At 39.5% G+C, this 26,380-nt stretch overlaps 1 protein-coding gene across 2 annotated transcripts in view; it reads right to left on the bottom strand.

The window, feature by feature from the left end:
- LOC138978624 (trifunctional purine biosynthetic protein adenosine-3-like) overlaps positions 1-21,008 on the bottom strand; it is a 46,928-nt gene extending 25,920 nt beyond the window's left edge. The window contains exons 1-6 of one of the 2 annotated variants that reach the window (XM_070351387.1): positions 20,865-21,008; positions 6,482-6,635; positions 5,780-5,902; positions 3,807-3,954; positions 2,419-2,599; positions 426-551 (exon numbers count right to left, since the gene is read on the bottom strand). In XM_070351387.1, coding sequence (XP_070207488.1) covers positions 426-551; positions 2,419-2,599; positions 3,807-3,954; positions 5,780-5,902; positions 6,482-6,629 — 726 coding nt within the window. In that variant the 5' untranslated portion in view covers positions 6,630-6,635; positions 20,865-21,008. Of the gene's footprint in view, positions 1-425; positions 552-2,418; positions 2,600-3,806; positions 3,955-5,779; positions 5,903-6,481; positions 6,636-20,473; positions 20,520-20,864 lie in introns of those variants that run through there. The other variant, XM_070351388.1, reaches the window with a different exon arrangement.
- Positions 21,009-26,380: the final 5,372 nt, after the last annotated feature.

Genomic DNA, 26,380 nt, shown 5'->3' with positions numbered 1-26,380 from the left:
CTATGTGTAACATACTCCACATTCTCATTCCGGCCTATGAACAGTACTCTGATGCCATCTGTGCTTGTGTCTGTGTCTCCCATACACAGTCTCTTGCAGTGCTATGTTTTGTCTTAAACACCTCTTCAAACATAAGCAGTTTTTACAGAAAACTAACACAAATGTAGACACACACATACAAACACACACGTTTGTATACAAACACACACACACATCAACACACAAACATAAAATTAGAATAAAACAACACACAAACATATGCAGCGCAGGCACACACACACACAATACATACACACAAACAGAAAAAGACAAGCATACTCTACACTGTCTCACCTATGGGTAAGGGCAGTAGGCCCCCATGCCTGCACACACACACACACACACACACACACACACACACACAAACCACACACACTCAGTCTCACCTTTGGGTAAGGACAGTAGGCCCCCATGCCCCCGGTGTTGGGACCGGTGTCTCCCTCTCCCAGCCTCTTGTGGTCCTGTGCTGGTGGCATCACCGACACAGCATCACCGTCTGTGAAGGCTAGCACCTGGTGGAGTGAACACACACTGCATGCTTCACTTCACTATAATGAGCGCACACCCAAACAGGTAAACACACACTGCATCCTCACTTCACTATAATGAGCGCACAGACAAACAGGTAAACACACACTGCATCCTCACTTCACTATAATGAGCGCACACCCAAACAGGTAAACACACACTGCATTCTCACTTCACTATAATGAGCGCACACCCAAACAGGTAAACACACACTGCATCCTCACTTCACTATAATGAGCGCACACCCAAACAGGTAAACACACACTGCATCCTCACTTCACTATAATGAGCGCACACCCAAACAGGTAAACACACACTGCATTCTCACTTCACTATAATGAGCGCACACCCAAACAGGTAAACACACACTGCATCCTCACTTCACTATAATGAGCGCACACACAAACAGGTAAACACACACTGCATCCTCACTTCACTATAATGAGCGCACACACTAACAGGTAAACACACACTGCATCCTCACTTCACTATAATGAGCGCACACACAAACAGGTAAACACACACTGCATTCTCACTTCACTATAATGAGCGCACACACAAACAGGTAAACACACACTGCATCCTCACTTCACTATAATGAGCGCACACACAAACAGGTAAACACACACTGCATCCTCACTTCACTATAATGAGCGCACACACAAACAGGTAAACACACACTGCATCCTCACTTCACTATAATGAGCGCACACACAAACAGGTAAACACACACTGCATCCTCACTTCACTATAATGAGCGCACACACAAACAGGTCAACACACACTGCATCCTCACTTCACTATAATGAGCGCACACACAAACAGGTAAACACACACTGCATCCTCACTTCACTATAATGAGCACACACACAAACAGGTAAACACACACTGCATTCTCACTTCACTATAATGAGCGCACACACAAACAGGTAAACACACACTGCATCCTCACTTCACTATAATGAGCGCACACACAAACAGGTAAACACACACTGCATCCTCACTTCACTATAATGAGCGCACACACAAACAGGTAAACACACACTGCATCCTCACTTCACTATAATGAGCGCACACACAAACAGGTAAACACACACTGCATCCTCACTTCACTATAATGAGCGCACACACAAACAGGTCAACACACACTGCATCCTCACTTCACTATAATGAGCGCACACACAAACAGGTAAACACACACTGCATCCTCACTTCACTATAATGAGCGCACACACAAACAGGTAAACACACACTGCATCCTCACTTCACTATAATGAGCGCACACACAAACAGGTAAACACACACTGCATCCTCACTTCACTATAATGAGCACACACACAAACAGGTAAACACACACTGCATCCTCACTTCACTATAATGAGCGCACACACAAACAGGTAAACACACACTGCATCCTCACTTCACTATAATGAGCACACACACAAACAGGTAAACACAGAGTAGAGCTAGCACCTGGTGTAAAGTACTGAGGCTCAGGAATACCTAAAAATCGACCCTCAGGAAAATATATATGCAAGCTATCCAGGACTCCGAGGTATGTAACCTATATAGATTTTAAAATTTCAGACAAATGAACTACGGAAGGTGCGCTTTTACCAGAGCAGTCTCACATGGTAAGTAATTCAGTGGAACCTCCTTTTAAGACCTAAACAAAAATCTGTGAATATCAGGTCTTAAAATGGGGGTAAATTTACAGAGGATACGAACAGAAAATCTGAGAAAATAGTCTTAAAATGAAGAGAGTCTTAAACATGGGGGTCTTAAAAAGGAGGGTTCCACTGTACCGCACTACCAAAACCAGCTTTGACAAGCACGCAGGCTTTTACTCACAGAGACTTCCTCTCCTTGCAAAAGCTCTTCCACCACGATAGTCTCCCCTGCTGCGCCAAAGGACTTGTCGGACAGCATGGAACGGGCAGCCTGGCACGCTTCGTCTTTGCTGCTGGCCACCACAACTCCCTTTCCCGCCGCTAGCCCGCTCGCCTTCACCACTAGTGCTCTGTAGCTTACACTGAAACGTCAGAGGCAAGGCGTGGAACGCTATTAAAAAGAGAACAAGTCGCGTAAGGCGAAAATACAATATTTAGTCAAGTAGCTGTCGAACTTACAGAATGAAACTGAACGCAATGCCATTTTTCAGCAAGACCGTATACTCGTAGCATCGTCAGTCCACCGCTCATGGCAAAGGCAGTGAAATTGACAAGAAGAGCGGGGTATTAGTTGCGCTAAGAAGGATAGCACGCTTTTCTGTACCTCTCTTTGTTTTAACTTTCTGAGCATGTTTTTAATCCAAACATATCATATCTATATGTTTTTGGAATCAGGAACCGACAAGGAATAAGATGAAAGTGTTTTTAAATTGATTTCGACAATTTAATTTTGATAATAATTTTTATATATTTAATTTTCAGAGCTTGTTTTTAATCCGAATATAACATATTTATATGTTTTTGGAATCAGCAAATGATGGAGAATAAGATAAACGTAAATTTGGATCGTTTTATAAACTTTTATTTTTTTTTTACAATTTTCAGATTTTTAATGACCAAAGTCATTAATTAATTTTTAAGCCACCAAGCTGAAATGCAATACCGAAGTCCGGGCTTCGTCGAAGATTACTCGACCAAAATTTCAACTAATTTGGTTGAAAAATGAGGGCGTGACAGTGCCGCCTCAACTTTCACGAAAAGCCGGATATGACGTCATCAAAGGCATTTATCAAAAAAATGAAAAAAACGCTCGGGGATTTCATACCCAGGAACTCTCATGTCAAATTTCATAAAGATCGGTCCAGTAGTTTAGTCTGAATCGCTCTACACACACACACAGACACACACAGACACACACACACGCACACACACACGCACACACACACACACACATACACCACGACCCTCGTTTCGATTCCCCCTCGATGTTAAAATATTTAGTCAAAACTTGACTAAATATAAAAAGATCAGCACCAACAACAAAAGCCTCAAATTAACTGGGAAAAGTCGACTATGCTAACTATACTTTGCGAAGCTGCCCGCAAGGAGCTTCAGTACCGAGTTTTCGATGAAAAGACTTCACGAAGTCGAGTTCGGGCTCAATTCAGGACTGCCTTTACAGCTATACTTACGAGTTGAATATTGGTAAAGTCGATATTTTGTTACAAATCCTTTAACTCTCCTAAAAAGTGATTTATGATTATTATCATCATGATTATCATAAATCACCCGGTGATGTGCTTGCATGCTTCCTCTGCATCAGTGAAGGACTGGAACCGTGCTGTAGGGATGCCTTGCCGTGACATGAACTGCTTGGCGAAGTCCTTGCTGGCTTCAATTTCTGCTGCCGTAGCGCTGGGCCCAAAGCACGCAATTCCTGCAAAACACAGCGCCTACATTGGGTAATACCTGTATGACACAGTGGAACCCCCCTTTTAAGACCTCCACAAATCTGAGAAAATCAGGTCTTAAAAAGGAACTTTCTTTACTTTCTTTATTTGGTGTTTAACGTCGTTTTCAACCACGAAGGTTATATCGCGATGGGGAAAGGGGGGGAGATGGGATAGAGCCACTTGTTAATTGTTTCTTGTTCACAAGCTTTTGTGAACAAGAAACAATCAACAAGTGGCTCTATCCCATCTCTACTACTCAAAAATTTGCTCCAGGGGCTTGCAACGTAGTGCAATATATTACCTTACTGGTCTTTCTTTATTTGGTGTTTAACGTCGTTTTCAACCACGAAGGGTTATATCGCGACGGAGAAAGGGGGGGAGATGGGATAGAGCCACTTGTTAATTGTTTCTTGTTCACAAAAGCACAAATCAAAAATTTGCTCCAGAGGCTTGCAACGTAGTACAATGTATTACCTTACTGGGAGAATGCAAGTTTCCAGTACAAAGGACTTAACATTTCTTACATACTGCTTGACTAAAATCTTTACAAACATTGACTATATTCTATACAAGAAACACTTAACAAGGGTAAAAGGAGAAACAGAATCCATTAGTCGCCTCTTACGACATGCTGGGGAGCATCAGGTAAATTCTTCCCCCTAACCAGCGGGGGGTGCTTAAAAAGGAAGAAGTCTTAAAATGGGGGTAACTTTACACAGGTTATGAACAGAAAGTCAGAGAAACCAGGGTCTTAAAAAAAGGGAGTTTTAAAGTGGGGGGTCTTAAAAGGGGGGGTGCCACTGTATGAGAAGCAACAAGAAAAGTAACAGACATCCTCAGTGTATGGCGAAGTCCTGTTCAATCTTTGTTGAATGAGAAATGGACAGCAGTATCATTTTCATTTCATTTCATTTTCATTTTCATTACGTTATTGTCCCATCGCTGGGAAATTCGGGTCGCTTCCTCCCAGTGGAAAGCTAGCAGCAACGGAGTCGCGCTACCCAGGTGTCTGCGTGTTTAGGTGTATTCAGCCACCTGCACTTATGGCAGAATGACCAAGGTCTTTTACGTGCCATTGTGATGACACGGGGGTGGGACATGGCTTCCGTCTCTGGGTCTGCACATTAAGTTGACCCGTGTCCGTCCCGGCCCGGATTCGAACCAGCGACCTTTCGATCACAAGTCCAGTGCTCTACCAACTGAGCTACCGGGCCCCCACTAGGGCTGCATGAAATATATACCACACACACACACACACAAAATGCTGCAACTGAAAAAAATGCAGGCAGTCATTATTCAGCACACAACTCATTTTGACATTTGACTGAATCATCATAAGTCAACAAGACACTTCAGAATCAGGGGAGTCATTCTCAATCCCAGAGGACTGCATCAGTGCATGTCTGAAATGCATATTTTTTTGTTTGTTGCTTACTCCCAGCAAAAAACAATCAGTCATTTCGTATTATGTTAGCATCAGTGACTGATAAGACCTAACACACAAAAATTCAGTGTGTCTGGCTCTCAGACCCACCTTTTTTTTCACAAAGCTTTTTTTGACATTAAAAAAATAACAACTAAATTTTCGAGAACTTACAAGGAAAGCACCTCTTCTACAACATCCAGGGTCACAGTTTGCACGAGTTCTGACCAATGAAAGCAATATGCACCTGGGTAAAAAAAAATATCACGACTACCATAATCGTAATTTTTTTTAAAGTAATCAACCTACCAACCCTAATTTTTGTTTGCCTTGTAATCAGATTTTGTTGTATTCGTTTGTTGGCCTGGTACCATCGTGAAACCAACCTTTCTTTGTGAGATGATCAGCTATGCCGGCAGCAAGAGGGTCTTCCGGACCCACAAGTACCAATGAGATACCCTGCTCCTGGCACCACGCAGACACAGCCTCAAAATCTTTCACACTTACATCTGAAAACAAACAAGCATGGTGTAAAAGACGAATTGGAGGGGCCAATCACTAACGAGGGGAGTGTCGGAAACATGTGGAAACACGCCCATGTTTAGACACACCCCTCGTTAGTGACTGGCCCCTCACATGTTTGTAAGAGGTTTTGCAAGAAAAGGTCACTCTTCCACAATCCATACAAATCCAATGGAGTTATTTCCAAAAATTGTCTATTTTGAAGAGATCAGTTGGTTCTTTTTGCATTGGAAGAAACACTCAAGATAAGTCTTCTATTTGGTTTAAACGTATTTATTTTAGGAAAATAGGGTGACATGTATAATAGAACAGAATCCCTTGGGACTTAGCTTCCTCATTACTATTTGTCTGTTCACCCATGGGTTGACTTAATTACTCGTAAAGATTTTGTGTTGTCAATTATCAAACATTCCGTAAATTTACCATAAGAGTTTTTGTTATATTTCAAGACATTAGACAATGTGCACATAAAACAAAAAAAGACAATATAAACCCAACACTGGTCTTCAATACTGTTTCATCACCCCCCCCCCCCCCCCCCCCCCCAATTCTCACACAATACTCACCAACATTCTCCATCTTTCTTCCATCGTTTGTTCCAGCGTTGCCAGGGGCAACAAACACCTTCTCCACCTGAGATGACAGTGCCAGTTTCCATGCCAGTGCATTTTCCCTCCCGCCGCTGCCAATCAGCAGCACCTTGACTGGCGCCATGTTCTCCTGTGTGTCAAATAAATAAATAAACATCAGCAATCAAGACAGATCAGAGGTTTCCCTTTTTGCATTCACAAATCGACTTCATGGAATTTTGTCGTAACTTGTTGTGGACAGATTTTCAAGAGAAGACCAAAACTAATTGTTTTTATAATTGTTTGTTTGTTCGTTCATGGGCTGAAACTCCCACGGCTTTTACGTGTATGACCGTTTTTACCCCGCCATTTAGGCAGCCATACGCCGCTTTCGGAGGAAGCACGCTGGGTATTTTCGTGTTTCTATAACCCACCGAACTCTGACATGGATTACAGGATCTTTTTCGTGCGCACTTGGTCTTGTGCTTGCGTGTACACACGGGGGTGTTCGGACACCGAGGAGACTGAGTCTGCACACAAAGTTGATTCTGAGAAATAAATCTCTCGCCGAACGTGGGGACGAACTCACGCTGACAGCGGCCAACTGGATACAAATCCAGCGCGCTACCGACTGAGCTACATCCCCGCCCGTTTTTATAATGAAATAGTGTTTATATTTGTACCTGGTATGAATAGAAAGATAATGTGAATTCTTCCAGATGATATTCCAAGATTCTTTTCTTTCAATTTGGTGGATAACAACATTTCATAAAAAACGCTCGCGCTGGACCCGAGTACTCTTCAGACATTCTCACACACCCACACACACACACACACACTCTCTCTCCCTCACTCCTTCTCTCTCTCCCTCTCTCTCTCTCACACACACACACACACACACACACACACACACACACACACACTACCACATCTCCATTCTAAAACATGTCACGTTCCAAATCAAAAGACGACATTCTATTTTCTTACGTCACTATTCTTGGTTTACGGTACCATCCCAAGTAAAAAAGTACTACACTATGTACTATAGTATACCATAGTACTTGTACTATAGTATACTATAGTTTACTATAGTACAAGTACTATGGTACATTGAATTGTACTATGGTATACTATAGTTTACTATAGTACAAGTACTATAGTACATTGAATTGTACTATGGTGTACCATAGTACTAGTACTATAGTAAACTATAGTACAAAAAGTACTATAGTACAATACATTAGTGTGTACTATAGTACATTGTGGTACATGTACTATAGTATACTATAGTAAACTATAGTACATTTAAATGTACTATAGTATTTTGAGCACTTTTTTGCCAAAATGTACTATAGTATACTATAGTAAACTATAGTAAACTATAGTTTACTAGAGTACATGTACTACAGTTTACTAGAGTAAAGTGTAGTACAGCGTGGTACTTTCGTAGAGTACATTTGTACTATAGTACTTTTACTATAGTTTACTATAGTACAGCGTGGTATTTTTGGCATGGTACATTTGTACTATAGTACTTTTACTATAGTTTACTATAGTACAGTGTGGTACTTTTGTTGCTGTAGATTTTGTACTATAGTACTTTTACTACAGTTTACTATAGTATACTGCAGTACTTTCTTGAAAAAGTACCATAGCCTTAAAAATTACACTGTATGTAAATGTGGCCCCAATTTTTGCTGAATCAATTGTTTTGTGTGAATTGAATGTGTGTGTGCACGATCAGGCCACTCGCTGCAGTCAATCTGTCACATTTGGTAGGAAAGTAAAGGTTCATCACATGTTTTAAATTTTATTTTCATTTTTCGGCAGAGCATTAATAGTCAAACTTATGTAAGAACATTTTAAAATATCCACTAACATGTAAAAGACTCAATTAAATAATAATTTTAAATAAGGTGTCCATCTTGCACAGTGAGTAACCAAGCTGTTGATTTTTGGTAAATGTCCCAATGCAGAAACAGCTTTAATGCAATTTTTTTATAACCCTGTTAACCAGAACAAGTAATAATAAAATGCACGAAACAGATTTATTATAGCACTCTTCTTTGTGGGAATTCATCTTTAGCACAACACATATTTTCTCAAAATTATCTCCCCTACAGCCAAGTTAAATTTCTATGATTAGCTTTGAAAGTGACCATGCATACAACAGTACATGAAAACTCTGTGAACAATCAAAGGAGACAATGATTGTCCCTATTATTGACCGGAACTCTACCCCAATCTGAACTTGAATAATGCAAACTATCAAGCTGACTTGATGTCATCTAACCCTGTATGTGTGTGACCTTACACAGATAAAGTTATTGAGTTACTTTCTTTCTTTATTTGGTGTTAAACGTCGTTTTCAACCATTCAAGGTTATATCGCGATGGGGAAAGGGGGGAGATGGGATAGAGCCACTTGTCAATTGTTTCTTGTTCACAAAAGCACTAATCAAAAATTTGCTTCAGGGGCTTGCAACGTAGTACAATATATCATTATATGACCTTACTGGGAGAATGCAAGTTTCCAGTACAAAGGACTTAACATGTCTTACATACTGCTTGACTAAAATCTGTACAAAAATTGACTATATTCTATACAAGAAACACTTAACAAGGGTAAAAGGAGAAACAGAATCCGTTAGTCGCCTCTTACGACATGCTGGGGAGCATCGGGTAGATTCTTCCCCCTAACCCACGGGGGGTTATTGAGTTACAACGATCTTGCTTCAAACACATTCAAAATAATACCATTTCTCTGTTATTATTATTAATTTCTGTGAACTTAAAAGTTTATGAGGATCAATTTTACATGGGTCACATCTACAGGTCATCCAACTTCAATAGCCTGTAAAGTATCAAAAATCTAGCTTTCAAAACATTTCAGAAAAATAAGAACACATGCTTTCGCAACACATCCTTGATATTTGTCAAAAATGTGGTTTTGAAAAAATGCCAAATGTGGTCATGTTTGAAATTGATCAAACCATAGCAGTATGTTAACTTTGTAAAGTCTATCCCGAAAACCATGCAAGAAAACAACAATGTTCAATTCTGTCTACCCATTGTAAGTCAGCCAAATTATGCTCCCCATCAGTGACATTCTCCTGACCTGGTGAGTCAAAACTCACTAAATGTCCAATGGAGAGTTTTCAGCATGCAACCAGAAAGTATATAGTGTGGCGTTATGTCCCTTTTTTTCAAAACAGGGTTATATATGTGGCAATAATCACATGAAATGTTCTCTGTCCTCCACATCTGTTTGATTTGTGATTGGTGTCCAGATTATTTGCTACAGGCATCTGATTAAGTTTATTGTAGCTGCTGTCCGGTTCCCTTTGCCAGTGATATCTGCTTTCCTGTTCTGTAACTTGTATTTATGTTCGCCGATGGCACCCGCTGAATAGTTTTGGTTGTTCTCCAATGGCATCTAGCTAGCTGCTTTGACGTCTGTAAGTGGTATCAAGGTCCTTCACCATGCAGTCATCTGCTGGAAGTGAACAGGAGGCTCTCTTGCTTATGACACCCACACCAGAGCATGGAATGAAACCTGCAATGACACAGCAGTATGACTATGAGAAAGCATGCAGACTGAAGCAAAGAGGGCCAAACTTTAAGAGAATGATAATGAAACCTAACTTAAAGTGCCGTGGCTTTTAGTGCATATATATCTAACTTTTAAAAGTTGTGTCCGTCTGTGTGTGTATTATGATGACTAAAGGCTCCGAAACAGCTGCACCGACTGAGACGGTGGTGGTGGTGGGGGTTTGAAACGTGCTGGTGCGTGTATGTTTGTGCTTGCGTGTGTGCAGGCATGAATATGAATGTCTTTGTCAGTATGTGTGTGTGTGTGTGGGTGTGTGAATTTATGAATACAATTGAAGGCACAGTAAGCCTCCCGTAAACCATCACAGATACGGTCAGGCTTTTACACACAGACTACAATACAAACACCCTTTCATTTAAACACTCACCGATTGAGAACATCCTAGGTGCCCTCCATAAAGAGCGAACAATTTTCAAATAATTTATTTTTGCGTGGTTTATCTTACCCCTGAGCCATCGTGAACCAGTGTGATCCAGTTTCCCTTTTTTCACAATGTAGTCGTCAGTTAGTCATTTGAATGCGACTCCATGTGAGCTTATCTACAATAGCACGTTTTTATGCACGAAACAAACGGCTGTGGTTCACAAAAACTCTAGCGATGGTTTTTGACTGTTGAGAGGAACGGTGATATATGCATTAACCGCCGTCTGCTACGACCCTTGCGTGACCCTGCTTCCGGGCTTTTCTTTTTTCAAACTTTCACAACTTCGAATTGTACTGATCTTGTCTTGATGAAAAAAGAATTCTTTTATGATTAAAGAATGTTTGTGTGACAAGCTGTCAATTTATTATTTAGATTTTAAAAGTTAGGTCTAGCGCAAAAACGCACCACGGTCCAAAAACATTCTGATAATCATCGATCCACGGCTATCGCCAGTTTACATCGATAGAATGAGACCCGAAGGGAAGTAACTCATTTTTGACCTGAGTTCAATCGGCAAAATTAATTCTTTAAAAATTGCTCGCTCTTTACGTAGGGCACCTAGGATATTCCCGTTTGGTGAGCGTTCAAATGGAAGGGTGTTTGTACTGTGTGTAAAAGCCTGACAGTATCTGTGATGGTTTACGGGAGGCTTACTGTCCGGGCGTGATTTCCGGTATTGAATATTCATAACAGCCGTCCAGCACCAAAACGAGGCGCCATTGTTGTAGAGGACCAAGTCCACGAAAATAAATTCTTTGAAAATTTTTCACGCTCGACAGAAAGCAGCCAGGATGTTCCCGTTCGGTGAGCGTTCAAATGGAAGTATGCTTGTACTGTATGTAGACGCTCGGGGAGCTCTGTGATGGTTTACGGGAGGCTTACTGTGCCTTTAATGTATACATCTATACACACCCAAGAAGATAAGGCGCTCAGCAGGTCTGCACTCATGTTGATCCATTATGTCGGAAACAGGCAGGAATTGGATCCTCCACCCGACAGTCACTGAGCTACAGTGCTGCTCTCAGCTATAAGCAAGAGAAAGCAGCTTGAGTGTTTCATCGCATATAATTCCAGTGTTTGCATACTCCATAGCGATTAGCTGAAACTATTTAGCTAAAACATTAAACTATTATCAGTGGAATACCAAAGGGGTGGCATATGTCATCCAAAATATAAGGCAATTTAAAGTGTGATTGACGGGACAGAAGCGTTTCAATGATACAAATAGAGAACACTACATAGCCTACTGTGTGTTACTGGGTTTACACAAGTAAAAGTGAATATTATTTCTTCTTCTGTTTCTTCGTTCATGGGCTTAAGACTCCCACGTTCACTCATGTGGATTTTTACGTGTATGGCCGCCATTCAGACAGCATACGCCAATTTCGGGGGAGGCATGCTGGGTATTTTCGTGTTTCTATAACCCACCGAACTCCCACATGGTTTACAGGATCTTTTCCGTGCGCACTTGGTCTTGTGCTTGCGTGTACAATGCGCCCGTCGTGAATATTTCAATATTTGAAAAGCAATAAGTGTAAATCTGGTGCCACACAGCAAGCCATGAAGTATTCTGTTTTCAATTCCTACGTACCGGAGAGATAACCCATGTAGTAACTAAACCATACACGCACATATGGGCATATTATTGAGGTCATGGCAAGCTGGTCTGGCAGGGACCTTATATATTCCACTGCTCATGATTACAAAGTCACAGATGCAAAGTAATTCTCGTAACGCGTTTGGGCTTGCCATTTTCTCGCGAGTGTTTTGAGAATGAAGTTTGTCTCGGAGATTTTGCATAAGCAGTGGAAAATGACATCCCTGACAGACATGTTGTTTGAACCAACCTCATTTACATGATAGACACGCCTGTGAAGAGATGGTTCATTTATCACATCATGACACATGGGTGGTATCTCTCAGGTAGGCAAAACAATATATATCTAAATGCACCAATTTACCTCAAGCACTCAGCAGGTCTGCACATATGTTGATCCATTAGGTCAAAAAACCACCAGAACTCGATATGTTGTCCTAAAGTCACAGATACTGGGGAACCCCCCAAGGATCCTGAAAAAATAATTAAAAATGAAGAGCCAACACTTGTACAAATTATCTGTCTTTGTACATGTTATACAAGCACATACACAAATAAATCTGCTTGCACTATGCTGGCTTTAGGCATGTGTAATAAAATTATTTTGGGGGAACTTCTCGATTCAACCGGGAACTTTTGTTGTTGTCAAAAGCAATTTATGCCTCAAACATTCTCCCACTCTAAGACTGAACTATGCATTCAGTATGTGTTGATATCTGACTTAAACTCACAAAAATAACAAAGGCTAGTTTGTAAAAAGACACTGATTTGAAAAGAAAATTTAAATTCAATTACATATTATTATGTACTATATAATCTGTTCTGGGGCTTTTTTCCAGGTCTTTTAAAAAAGGATGTTCACAAACAATAACAAACACATTTTCAATCCAATGAATGTTTGCAGCACTGTCAGCCGGACAGAAATGACAGTATGTTGACAAAGCCGTGATAAAAACATAACCTGCAGTCCTACCTTAGCGCAAAGAAGTATGAATGGTCTCTGTGTACTCTACAATCTCTGACTGTGGCCCTATGTAAAGGTCGAAAAGAGCTGGCTGTGCTTGGCCATTAAGAAAAATTTCAGTTAATTCAGATTTGTACAAGGAGAGCATAAAAGCATACATTCACAGCATGTATGTCTTGTTATTGCTATAGGTCTATATATCTATGCCACAATGACACAGCAAATACGTACATTCATACAGACATATTCATTTACTCATATAATTTAAATTATATAGCACCACAGGAATATGTTAATATCAAAATCTAATATGAAATTTCCTACACACACCCATGAAGTTCAAGCCCTAAGCAGTTCTGCACACATGTTGATCCAGGAGGTCCAAACACACCCTGCACTTGTCCAACAGTCACTGCTCCAGTGAAACCCTCCATTTAGGACCCTGAAAGATATAACAAGTTCCATAAAGTGATACAAAACTCTTTGTTGTTGTCCTTATCTGCTGAAGGAGCACCTCCTGTCGCTTCACAGCATCTGTAACACAAGAGAGGACTGAGTATCCAGCCAGAAATTTCATGACTGTATTTTTATAATGATGATCAACAAAACTTTTTAGGGCTTTTAAAATGATATGACAAATATAAAGTCAGATGCACTTCACCCATTGTTATACTTAAACATAGAACTAAGGCTTGCTCATACAGTGGAACTCCCCTTGTTAGACCTCAAAATATCTGAGAAAAATAGGCCTTAAAAAGGACCCCTGGGTGTCTTAAAAAGGCCGTTGATTGATGATTCACAAAGGTTATTCACAGAAAATATGAAACAAGAAGGGCAAAGCCCATACGACTCACATGCTTTACACATTTTTCCTACCAAAATACATGTGACCCAAGGTCAAGGTCATCCAAGGTCATGCAACACAAAGTTGTTAATTCAAGACATAGGAAGTACAATGGTGCTTATTGGCTCTTTCTACCATGAGATATGGTCACTTTTAGTGGTTCACTACCTTATTTTGGTCACATTTCATAAGGGTCAAAGTGACCTTGACCTTGATCATATGTGACCAAATGTGTCTCATGATGAAAGCATAACATGTGCCCCACATAATTTTTAAGTTTGAAACAGTTATCTTCCATAGTTCAGGGTCAAGGTCACTTCAAAATATGTATACAATCCAACTTTGAAGAGCTCCTGTGACCTTGACCTTGAAGCAAGGTAAACCAAACTGGTATCAAAAGATGGGGCTTACTTTGCCCTATATATCATTTATAGGTGAGGTATTGAATCTCAAAAACTTCAGAGAAAATGTGAAAAATGTGAAAAATAGCTGTTTTTTAGGCAACATTTATGGCCCCTGCGACCTTGACCTTGAAGCAAGGTCAAGATGCTATGTATGCTTTTTGGGGCCTTGTCATCATACACCATCTTGCCAAATTTGGTACTGATAGACTGAATAGTGTCCAAGAAATATCCAACGTTAAAGTTTTCCGGACGGACGGACGGACGACTCGGGTGAGTACATAGACTCACTTTTGCTTCGCATGTGAGTCAAAAAGCAAGGTCCTAAAAGGGAGTGTGTCTTTAAGTGTGTGTGTCTGTCTGTGCATCACAATTAAGGGCTAAACAAAAACAAACACACACCCAAGAAAAGCAAAATTTGTTTGAAAATTTGATCAAACTCCAAGACAGTGAATCAAACAAGAAATGTCCATCACTGATTCAGACGCAGTTTATATTTGAATGTATGTGTGTGTGTTGCAAACATTACACAAAAGTGGATCATAAATACCAAATTCAGCTATGCTAGTACAATATAATTGCAAATTACATTAAATTTGAAATGAAATTTTATAATTTGTTGTTAATAATTTACTTACTGGTTAAAGAGTACAACTTTTCACAATTTCAGCACAGAGAATGGAATCCTTGGTGTCTGCTTCCTTTTCTATCTGAATGACTCATTGGTACAGCCATCTGTCATCACCCTGCCGACTGTTTTTTTGACCTGGAGTCCAGAAGCTTCCCCACCAACTCAGGCAGTTTTGTTTTTCACTAAAAGTAAAAGAATAAAGGTCAAATAGATTTGCACAAAGGAATAAAAAGAGGTTTTCTAGTAATCCAAATAAAGCATGCAGAAATAAAAACACAAAGAGTAACATCAAACAGTTTTGCCTCTTGTGCCCCCAAGACACTGGAATAATTACAGGCCACCAGATAGGCCGTCCATCACTGAAAGTGAACAGAAAAACTTGATGTTTAAATATGTGTGTGTGTGTGTCAGTGTGTGTGTGTGTGTGTGTGTGTGTGTGTGTGTGTGTGTGTGTGTGTGTTATACAAGTGGTACGGGTAATTTAAGACAAGAGTTTAAAATGTCACTTACTTGTTGTCCCTGTCAGTGTAAACTTTCAGCACAAAGAAGAATGGAAACATTGGTGTTTTTGTCGGTTCCGTTCCAATTGAATGATTTGGTACAGCCATGCCATCAAGTTGATCAACCAGCTCACTGTTCCTGTTACCAGTTCAACCTCTTTTCCACATTGCCGACAGATTTTTAATCTGAAAAAGTCATGTATACATACATGTTTTCAAAATGGGAATTTACAAGTAAACAGTTAACGAAATAGTCCGCCTCTGTCACGTACTCCCCACGAACACCACCATGTGGGGCAGCCAGATCCAGATAGAATCAACAAACAAGTAAAACTCAAAGTAAAAACATCAAACTCAAACTCAAAAAGAAAAAAACCAACCAGACGGCCCAATGGTCACTGTAATTGTATCAGATTCAGATTCTCACAATGGTATAAACTTTGCAAATCTCAAAAATATTCGGATACGGGTAGTGACAGTGATAGTGAAAAAGAGTTGTGGGAGTAAAGAATAATTATACGTACTCCTCACTCGATAGTCGATGACTTGGCAGTTACAGTTGCAAATCACTCGATAACTCCTGAGCGAATCTGGATACGATTACGTGGAAAACTCTTGAAGGCTTACTTCTCAGTCCAGATCCATCTTCTGCTCTCTGAATTATGGTTACACTCTCTTGGTGGGTTCCTTTCGTGATGTTGTAGCCCGCTTTTTTCCAATCTCCCTGGTGCAAACACTTTCTTCGTTCGTTCGTTGAAAATCAGTTACTAGTGCTGTCCCTTGATTTACTTCGGAGTGGTCTCCTCTTCGATTTTTAAGGGACATAACTCTCGCATGCGAACCCTTTCTTCGTATCGAAAGTAGCCGGCTCAGTTTGTTTTTGTTTTTGTTTGGTCTTGTGTTTGATGACTTTGCTAGTCCAATATTTTATGTATATATATACTCAACCAAAACTTAAATGTTTTTACTAGTTATTTAATTTTATGAGTTACAGTTCCTTTTAGGTACTGCTCTGTTCATTTTAGCATGTGCATAGATATGCAACGCACACAAGTGTGTGTGTGTGTGTGTGTGTGTGTGTGTGTGTGTGTGTGTGTGTGTGTGTGTGTGTGTGTGTGACGGTGTGTGAGTTTACGCAGTATGTGTGTGTATGGGGGATGTGTGTATGGGGGGGGTGTGGGGGTATATATGTGTGTGTGTGTGTGTGTGTGTGTGTGTGTGTGTGTGTGTGTGTTTTGGTAAGCGAATGTCAGCGGTTTGTGTGTGTGCATGCGTGTGGGCGTGAGTGCGGCATGTGCGTGTGCGTGCGTGCGTGTGTGTGTGTGTGTGGGTGTGCAGTCTTTTGCTTACGTTTACAATTATTCTCTGTATATGTTCCACGGCAGGGCCGGACTAGGCAAAGAGGAGAGAGGGGGGGGTGGGGGTTGCCAGTGGTGGTCCAGGGGGATGTTCTCCCTAGCGGGGTCAAGGGGCAGAGCCCCTTGTGGGGGTCAGGGGGCAAAGCCCCCTGAAGCTGATGGGTAGGTCATATTCTGAGATAGGAAAATGGTCGCTCCTTGCATGAAACGGCATAAAATAAACAATAATAAAAAATGTTTTAAATAAGTGAGGTACATGTACATGCGCAACCCCCATAACACCCCCCCCCCCCCCCGGTAGTCCGGCCCTGCAAGGACAGGTTGGAAGTTGAGGCTAAGCCTAAAACCTTTATCCTGACGTAACAAAGTTAATTATGATCTCTCTCTCTCTCTCTCTCTCTCTCTCTCTCTCTCTCTCTCTCTCTCTCTCTCTCTCTCTCTCTCTCTCTGTTAAGCATTCGATGTGTACATATTCCATAACCTTTTTTTTAAATCTCATATTGTGTGTGTGTGTGTGTGTGTGTGTGTGTGTGTGTGTGTGTGTGTGTGTGTGTGTGTGTGTGTGTGTGTGTGTGTGTGAATGTCCGTGTATATGATGTGATTAGAATAGGGGTGCCTCTCTGCATGGGTGAAAAAACACTTGTTTGTAATGCTTGTATGCCACAACGCTCTCTCTGTCTCTCTCTGTCTCTCTGTCTCTGTCTCTGTCTCTCTCTCTCTCTCTCTCTCTCTCTCTCTCTCTCTCTCTCTCAAATTATTTAAAATGAAACAATATTGTACACACAGCAAAATTCAGTCAACTTCAGGTCAAACCAAGAACTTTGCACTTGATCCTACATGAAGAATTATTTTGGCAAACGTTAAATTTAACATAAAAAAGGTATTGTTTCAAAATTTCACTGCAGACCATTTTACTAAGCGTTTCGGGCGGGCGGGAAATAGCTCAGTCGGTAGAGGCGCTGTCTTCAAAACCAGTTGTCGCAATCGGCGTGGGTTCGATCCCCACGTTCGGCGAGGGATTTATTTCCTAGAGTCAACATCGTGCAGACTCTCCTCGGTGGCCGCATGCACACGATAAAGAACCCAAGTTCACAGCGAAAGTCTCAGGGCTCGGAAACATGAATACACGCATGCAGGAAACAAAATGTGTGGGTACCGCCGTATACTGTATGGCAGCTCGCTTTCCCCATGGAGAAAGCAGCCCGAATTTCCATGAGGGCAACCTCACAGGACTATATAAAATCTTATCCTTATCGCGTATCCTTATCCTTTAACTTTTAAAGCAATTGTTAAATTCTCTTTTGAAAACTTTTTTGTGAGAAGCGTTTCCAGCTAACGTTAATGAAAAATTAATTTCACATTTGATGCTAACTGTTTACAAAAAAACTAACTATACTTATGTACATCTGACGTTACAAAAGTCCTTTCTCCTAAGTGAATATGTGCGTTCCCACGTGTTTGTGTGTGTGCACGTGCGAGCGTGTGTGTGACTGGATTTGTGTGTGTGTGTGTGTGTGTGTGTGTGTATGTGTGACGGTGTGTGTGTGGTGGTGGTGTGTGTGTGTGTGTGTGTGAGCACAAAGTATTCCTACGTGTATTTTGCAAATGCACAGTTAACAAGTTTGAAAATATCTCATGTCATCTCCAACAAACGGCTTAATTCACACACACGCACGCACAAAACATAATGAATCTTATAATATGTATGACTACCTTGTAAAAACACACCCAACACGTTTACATGCACAACTGGTGATATAAAACACAATTTTAAAAACAATGTTTTTTAATCAAATTTAAACAAAAAAAGTAATACTTAGCTGATAAGTTATATCAATAAAACAATAAAAATAAAAACACAAAATGCATATATACTATTACTACTATACTGTACCGCAGTACTATGTACTGTAGTACTATAGTACAAAGTACCACAGTGTACCATAGTACAAAGTACTTCGTACCATAGTACTACTGTAGTACAAGGTACATCACAAAAAAGTACCATAGTACAAAGTACTAGGTACTATAGTACTACTGTAGTACATGGTACATTCAATAAAAAGTACCATAGTACAAAGTACTAGGTACTATAGTACTACTGTAGTACATGGTACATTCACTAAAAAGTACCATAGTACAAAGTACAAAGTACTATACTGTACCACAAAGTACTATAGTACATGGTACATTTACTACACAGTACTATAGTACAAAGTACCATGTACTACAGTATGTACTATAGTACATGGTACATTTACTATAGTTTACTATAGTACAGGGTACATTTACTATAGTTTACTATAGTATACTATAGTACATCGTGTGGTACTTTTTCAGCTGGGATTCGGCGGCTTTGCTACGAGTATGGCATAGTCTTGGTTTGCCGAGACCTTGCACCGTTCTATCAGACTGCCTGGCTGGCTGTTGCACCGCGAATTCCTCCCACCGCCAAGTCTTTTTTTGTGGTTTATTTCGCATTTAGGTCCCAGGTAACATTATGAAGTTTTAATACGATCAATCGGACCTATTATCAAGTTAGTGTATCAACTTTTGAACGAACTGCGCCCAGTAGTTTCCCGACACACACACAGACACACAAGTCGAGACACACACACAGACACACAATTAAAGTCTGCTGGACCCTTGTACTAGCGTACTCGGGGATAATGTCATATATCTGAATGGTGGGTTTTTTTTTAAAGTTGAGTCGGTACTGTCAAATTGACATGACTTGGTTTTTTTTCTGGTCATGGATGGCTGGAGGGTGAAAGGCATACATGTATGCATCATCTGTTCTGACAGAATATAAAGTTGCCAAGAGTACACCTATACATGTACACACAAAAAGCACTCACAGTGTTCTCAGACAGTGAAACAACTGTAAGGAGTCGGTTTTTTGCCTTCCATAGGCGAGTGCATGTGCGTGAATTGTATTAACCCTTACACTGGTGCAATTCTGTTACACATGTTACATAGCCACTGGTGAATTAACACTAACAGAGAGAAAAATAAAGAAAAACGGTCATATAGGTTTTCGCATCCATGGGAGGTAATCGGGACCGACCAAACAGACTGAGCCAGTAGCGCGAAATATGTCGTGACAACCAGGTGACAGTATACGCAAAGTATCGCGACAACCAGCCTAAGGGTTAATAGATCTCAATGAGGACATTTTTAAACATCAGCTGAAGACAATTAACTGTCTTTTCAAAAGCACAGAGATATAATGCATGATAGCAGATATCAATGTAACAAAACAATACTCTCAAAGACTCAGGAACTAATAAACTGAGGTCTATTCAAATATATTTTCCTTCATGATATCATCTGAAAAAAACTTCAACATTTCAAACTAAAGAGATTACCCCAGAAAAGTCTGAAAAGAGTTTGGTGGACTCTGAAACAAGAAGCAACACAAAAACAACAGCTCTGAGAGTATAATGCTGACATAACAAATCCGTCCCCCATTGAAAGGCTGTAAAATCTTCCTATTCACATACAACAATGAATTGATAGCCTCTGTTTCTGCTGCAGCAAAAATCATTAGCAAAGTCAATAAACTATTACCAAAGATTAGACCTAATTGATATCACAATTGAGCATGATAACATTACATTGATATAAATTTAGACGCATTCCCACATTTGATGCAAACCTTTGAAATGACAGGCAGTGTAAAACAACGGTCTCTTTCTGACAGTGGCAACGTTTTAACAACACAGATGTAACCGACCCCAGGACCAGTTTTCTAGGTCAATGCACCCACAACGTACAATGCCAATGACCTACCTAGTCACCCCCTACAAAACAACACATGTATTGTCCCCACACTGAAACATATCGTACTAGCTGTACATGAACGCCAGTCTGCGGCATCTAATCTTCGTTAAACCACAGGCGGAAGGTATCGTTCACTGGACCACTACTTCCATAGAAAGTAGTCTTTCTATGGAAGTAGTGGTCCAGTGAACGATACCTTCCGCCTGTGGTTAAACGCGAGGGTGACAGCCTTCTAGAATGCATCCATACTGATCAGCAAAAGCTACCTGAGAAGTCTCACTGAATCAAAAAAGGCAAGAAACATCCACAAATTATGAGAGTGCTTCCAAGCAGACGTCCAATGCAATAACAATAAGCTTATTGCGCTTCACACAACACGTGGATCACACAAGTACAGGGCTGTAGCAAGGGACTTCACTCCATCATTCGGGGGGGGGGGGGGGGGGGGGGTGTTGTGTACTGTCAAAGATTTTTGCCTCGTGAAATTCTGACCCCTCTCTCTCTCTCTCTCTCTCTCTCTCTCTCTCTCTCTCTCTCTCTCTCTCTAATGTATTTGTTGAATTTTATGCGTGACTATAATTTATAACTGTGCAGATACCCCAGCTGAAAAAGTACCACACGATGTACTATAGTATACTATAGTAAACTATAGTAAATGTACCCTGTACTATAGTAAACTATAGTAAATGTACCATGTACTATAGTACATACTGTAGTACATGGTACTTTGTACTATAGTACTGTGTAGTAAATGTACCATGTACTATAGTACTTTGTGGTACAGTATAGTACTTTGTACTTTGTACTATGGTACTTTTTAGTAAATGTACCATGTACTACAGTAGTACTATAGTACCTAGTACTTTGTACTATGGTACTTTTTAGTAAATGTACCATGTACTACAGTAGTACTATAGTACCTAGTACTTTGTACTATGGTACTTTTTTGTGATGTACCTTGTACTACAGTAGTACTATGGTACGAAGTACTTTGTACTATGGTACACTGTGGTACTTTGTACTATAGTACTACAGTACATAGTACTGCGGTACAGTATAGTAGTAATAGTATACATGCATTTTGTGTTTTTATTTTTATTGTTTTATTGATATAACTTATCAGCTAAGTATTACTTTTTTTGTTTAAATTTGATTAAAAAACATTGTTTTTAAAATTGTGTTTTATATCACCAGTTGTGCATGTAAACGTGTTGTGTGTGTTTTTACAAGGTAGTCATACATATAAGATTCATTATGTTTTGTGCGTGCGTGTGTGTGAATTAAGCCGTTTGTTGGAGATGACATGAGATATTTTCAAACTTGTTAACTGTGCATTTGCAAAATACACGTAGGAATACTTTGTGCTCACACACACACACACACACACCACCACCACACACACACACCGTCACACATACACATACACACATACGGACGAGGAGCACCTTAGGTACCGGTCATACGCAGACGGATCTGTGTGACTTCTGTACGTACGAAATCCACATTAGGTACCGTTTGGCTATACACAGTGTGTAACCCGTACGGACGAAGACGTTAAGTACCTGTTTCCTATACACACTGATGGTTGTGTATAGTGTCAGTAAAGTGTGAATAGGTGAGGATGGAACTTTAACCGTCGATCACTTTACATGTATAACCTCAATTAATATGTTGCATGTTTTGCTTTTGATTTGTATGTTCCTTACTTTGTCATTTTGTTGTTTATGTTTATTTGCTTGTTTGCTTACTTGTCGATTGTTTGCTGGTTCGTTCGTTTACTTTGTTTATTTGTCATGTTGCTTTACTTGTTTATCATTTATTAGACATTTGTATTAGAAGTAAGGACCGGTTGTAAGAAAAGGCGTCACCTTAAACCTCTATCCTTGAAAAATAAAGTTCCATCATCATCATTATCATCTCTCTCTCTCTCTCTCTCTCTCTCTTTTTCTCTCTCTCTCTCTCTCTCTCTCTCTCTCTCTCTCTTTTTACATTTAGTCAAGTTTTGTTTGTGCCGGTGTGCGTGCGCGTGTGTAGAGCGATTCAGAGTAAACTACTGGACCGATCTTTATGAAATTTGACATGAGAGTTCCTGGGTATGATATCCCCGGATTTTTTTTCTTTTTTTCGATAAATGTCTTTGATGACGTCATAACCGGCTTTTTGTAAAAGTTGAAGCGGCACTGTCACACCCTCATTTTTGAATCAAATTGATTGAAATTTTGGCCAAGCAATCTTCGACAAAGGTCGGACTTCGGTTTTGTATTTAAGCTTGGTGGCTTAAAAATGTATTAATGACTTTGGTCATTACAAATCTGAAAATTGTAAATAATTGTTTTTTTATAAAACGATCCAAATTTACGTTCATCTTATTCTTCATTATTTTCTGATTCCAAAAACATATAAATATGTTATATTCGGATTAAAAACAAGCTCTCAAAATTAAAAATATAAAAAATTCTGATCAAAATCAAATTTCCGAAATCGATTAAAAAACAATTTCATCTTATTCCTTGTCGGTTCCTGATTCCAAAAACATATAGATATGATATGTTTGGATTAAAAACACGCTCAGAAAGTTAAAACGAAGAGAGGTACAGAAAAGCGTGCTATGCAGCACAGCGAAACCATCACCGCGCTAAACAGTCTCGTCAGTTTCACTTGGTTTTGCGCGAGCGGCGGACTACGGTCACTGTGAAAAAATGCAGTGCGTTCAGTTTCATTCTGTGAGTTCCACAGCTTGACTAAAATGTAGTAATTTCGCCTTACGCGACTTGTTTTTTTTTGGGTTTTTTAAATTGGAGAAAACCGGTTTCTTTTTTTGTTGGTTTTTTTTGTGTGGTTTGCATGGTTGTTTATACAAAAAGCAATTGAGGAGCCATAGATGGTTACTTTTTTTTTCTCCTTTTTTTTCTCTTTTTTTGTTTTTCTTATTCTCGTCCATCCGCTCCCTCCCACCCCCCTCATAATATTCACAAACGTCATATATCACTTCACCTCATCTCGACTTATACATTACTCACAATCTTCTAATGTACATTTTATTTTCCAATAATGATACTATTCAAATCGTATCTATCACCATACTAATATTTACTAATACACATTTTTGCAATCAAAATAATGTGATTAAGTACCTTATTATTTTGGCATATATTACTAGGTTGATAACCAAACAAGACATCGTGTTCTGAGAGGTGCACATTTGATCCTGTATTTCTAAAAATATAATGGACAACATTTTCCCAAAAGCTCGTCAACTTCTCACATTGACAAAAAAAGTGTTCAACATAATCAATGTGTTTACAAAATGTACATAATTTTGTTTCTCTAATTTTCATTTTATTTAATAATATATTCGTGGGATAAATATTATGTAATATTTTTCATTGTAACAATCGCAATCTTTCTTCTTTTGTACATTTGCTTGCTAACAGCCAATGACTGTGATCTAGTTTAACCTGATATTTATGTAACCAAAATGTAGCAGCGCAAGGCTCGCTCGCTTTAGACTGGACTATCAGCATGCGAATCTTTCTCGCGGAGGGGTTAATGATCACAGGGTTCCGTGTGTCAAGGTCATTATTGTGTTCGCCTGCTCGCGGGCTGGCTGTGTTTTTGCGAAGTGCAAGCGCTCGCACAGCAGTCTTCACTGCGCGGTACTCAAAAAATCTAGAGGGACTGTATCCTTTCTTTGTGCACAGTTGGTTAAAAGGAATCATATCTCCGTTAACCCAAATATCTTTCACCATATCTAAATGCGCTTCTATCCATTTTTTTAAATATAAGCTTTTATTTTTATAAACCACTTTTATATTGTTCCACAAACATTGATCGCCAAAGCGATCTTCTCTCTCATAAATCAATGCTTTATTATGGATTCATTTTAAGAGAACTTCTGTCAAAAAGTTTGATCGAATGCATTCAATACCTTGGTTTTAGTAGTGTTGTGGCTTTAAAACAAAGTAAATTTCTTCCCAATACCTGATAAAGACTTAACGGAATCGTTGTCCACGGTTCATGTTTTTGTTGTTGAAGTTTTGCTGCCCATGTCAGTAAAAAAGAAGTCTGCATATCGTGGACGTTTATCATGTTAATACCACCTTCTTCCACCACATTACACAATACATTTCGTTTAACTTTTTCAAAGGCTTTTGTATTTGAATACTTCCTTTTCCAGAGAAACCTGAACAAAATAGTATTCAACTTATCGAGAACTTTAACAGGGGCAAGAAGCGCCTGCATAACGTAAACAAATTGTGAAACTAAGAAGGACTTAATAATACATAATTTGCCGCTTATACTTAAATTTCTTCTTGACCATCTGCAAATGATTTGTTCAACTTTTTCAAGTCTTTTTGGACCAATTTTCCATAATTTCAGAGGCCGGGATGTCATTTTTAAAACTGACTAATTCCCATGATTTTAACCTGGGTATTCCATTTAATATCGCAATATTTCTCTTGACAGTTTTTACGCGATCCCTACCACATTGCTTCCGTTTCACTTTTATTTAATTTTAAGCGAGATATATTGGAAAAATCATCAATAATTTTCAAAACCGTTTCCATGTCGTTTTTATCTTGAAGTAAAACAGTTATGTCATCGGCGTACATAGCCAGTTTCAAGATACGCGATGTTTGTTCTGCAAAACCTACATCTGGTAAGGCAAATCCTTTAATATTGGGGTGACTTCGGATTTGTATTGCTAATAATTCTACACTTATTTCTTCCGAAATCCAACCCATATAATTTATGCAGCTCGTGGTGTTTGTCATTAAACCAATATGTAATGCTATTTGAGACCGTGGAAGAGCCAGGTTGGTTATTGCCCTTTTAACTTCTCTTAAAACTTTAATCCATTTAACAAATTTTTCGCCAAAACCAAATTTTTTAAAGGACCAGACCACATAGTCTTTTGAGATGGAATCGTAGGCTCGGGCGTAGTCAAGGGCAAGTAATATACCTGCTTGATTTCTTTCATTAGCGTAATTAATGACATCATCAATTAATCTAATCAAGTTACTTGCCTTTCTTCCCTTAATACATCCTGTCTGATCTTCTGACACGAGGTCAGAAATAACACCAGATACGCGCTGCGATAAACATGTTGCCAGCATTTTATAATCTGTATTGGTTACAGATATAGGGTTTCCAATTCTTAAGGCTATCTCTCGGCAAATCTTTATCCTTATGGATCAACGTGATAACTGCTCTTTTCTGAGTATCTGACAATTCACCGACTCTAAATGCACTTTGAAGGGAATTAACCACCATCATTTTTACTTTAGGCCAACATTTTTTCATGAAACTTGTAGTCAATCCGTCTAAACCTGATGACGAACCATTTTTTAATAAAGACAGCGCCCTGCCGATTTCTAACACGGTAAAATCAGTTTCCAAACCATATTTTCGTTCGTCATTTAACTGAGGAATATTTAAATTAAGAACTTTACTTTCAGCATCCTCCTCAACAAAATTCCCATTTTTATCAAACACGTTATTGTAAAATCTCACTTGCTCCTGTAAAATTCCTTTTTGCGTCGTTATTGAGAGCCATTTTCATCTATTAATCTGTCCATACATTTTCAATCAGCTTTCACTTTTTCCATATTTAAAAAATATAATATCACTTCACATGCACAATTCTATATAACATATTACAACCAAACACAATAGCAAATAAGCAAAAAAACTCAGAACATGGTTTGAAAGGGTAGCTTTATTGGTCTTTTTTTCGAACGAATGTAAGGATCACTATATCCCGCCAAACCGCAACACGGTG

This window comes from Littorina saxatilis, linkage group LG10 (genome assembly GCF_037325665.1).
Source record: "Littorina saxatilis isolate snail1 linkage group LG10, US_GU_Lsax_2.0, whole genome shotgun sequence".
NCBI lineage: Eukaryota > Metazoa > Mollusca > Gastropoda > Littorinimorpha > Littorinidae > Littorina > Littorina saxatilis.
The sequence above is the reverse complement of the archived record's forward strand: the minus strand, read 5'-3'. Positions and strand labels throughout refer to the sequence as shown.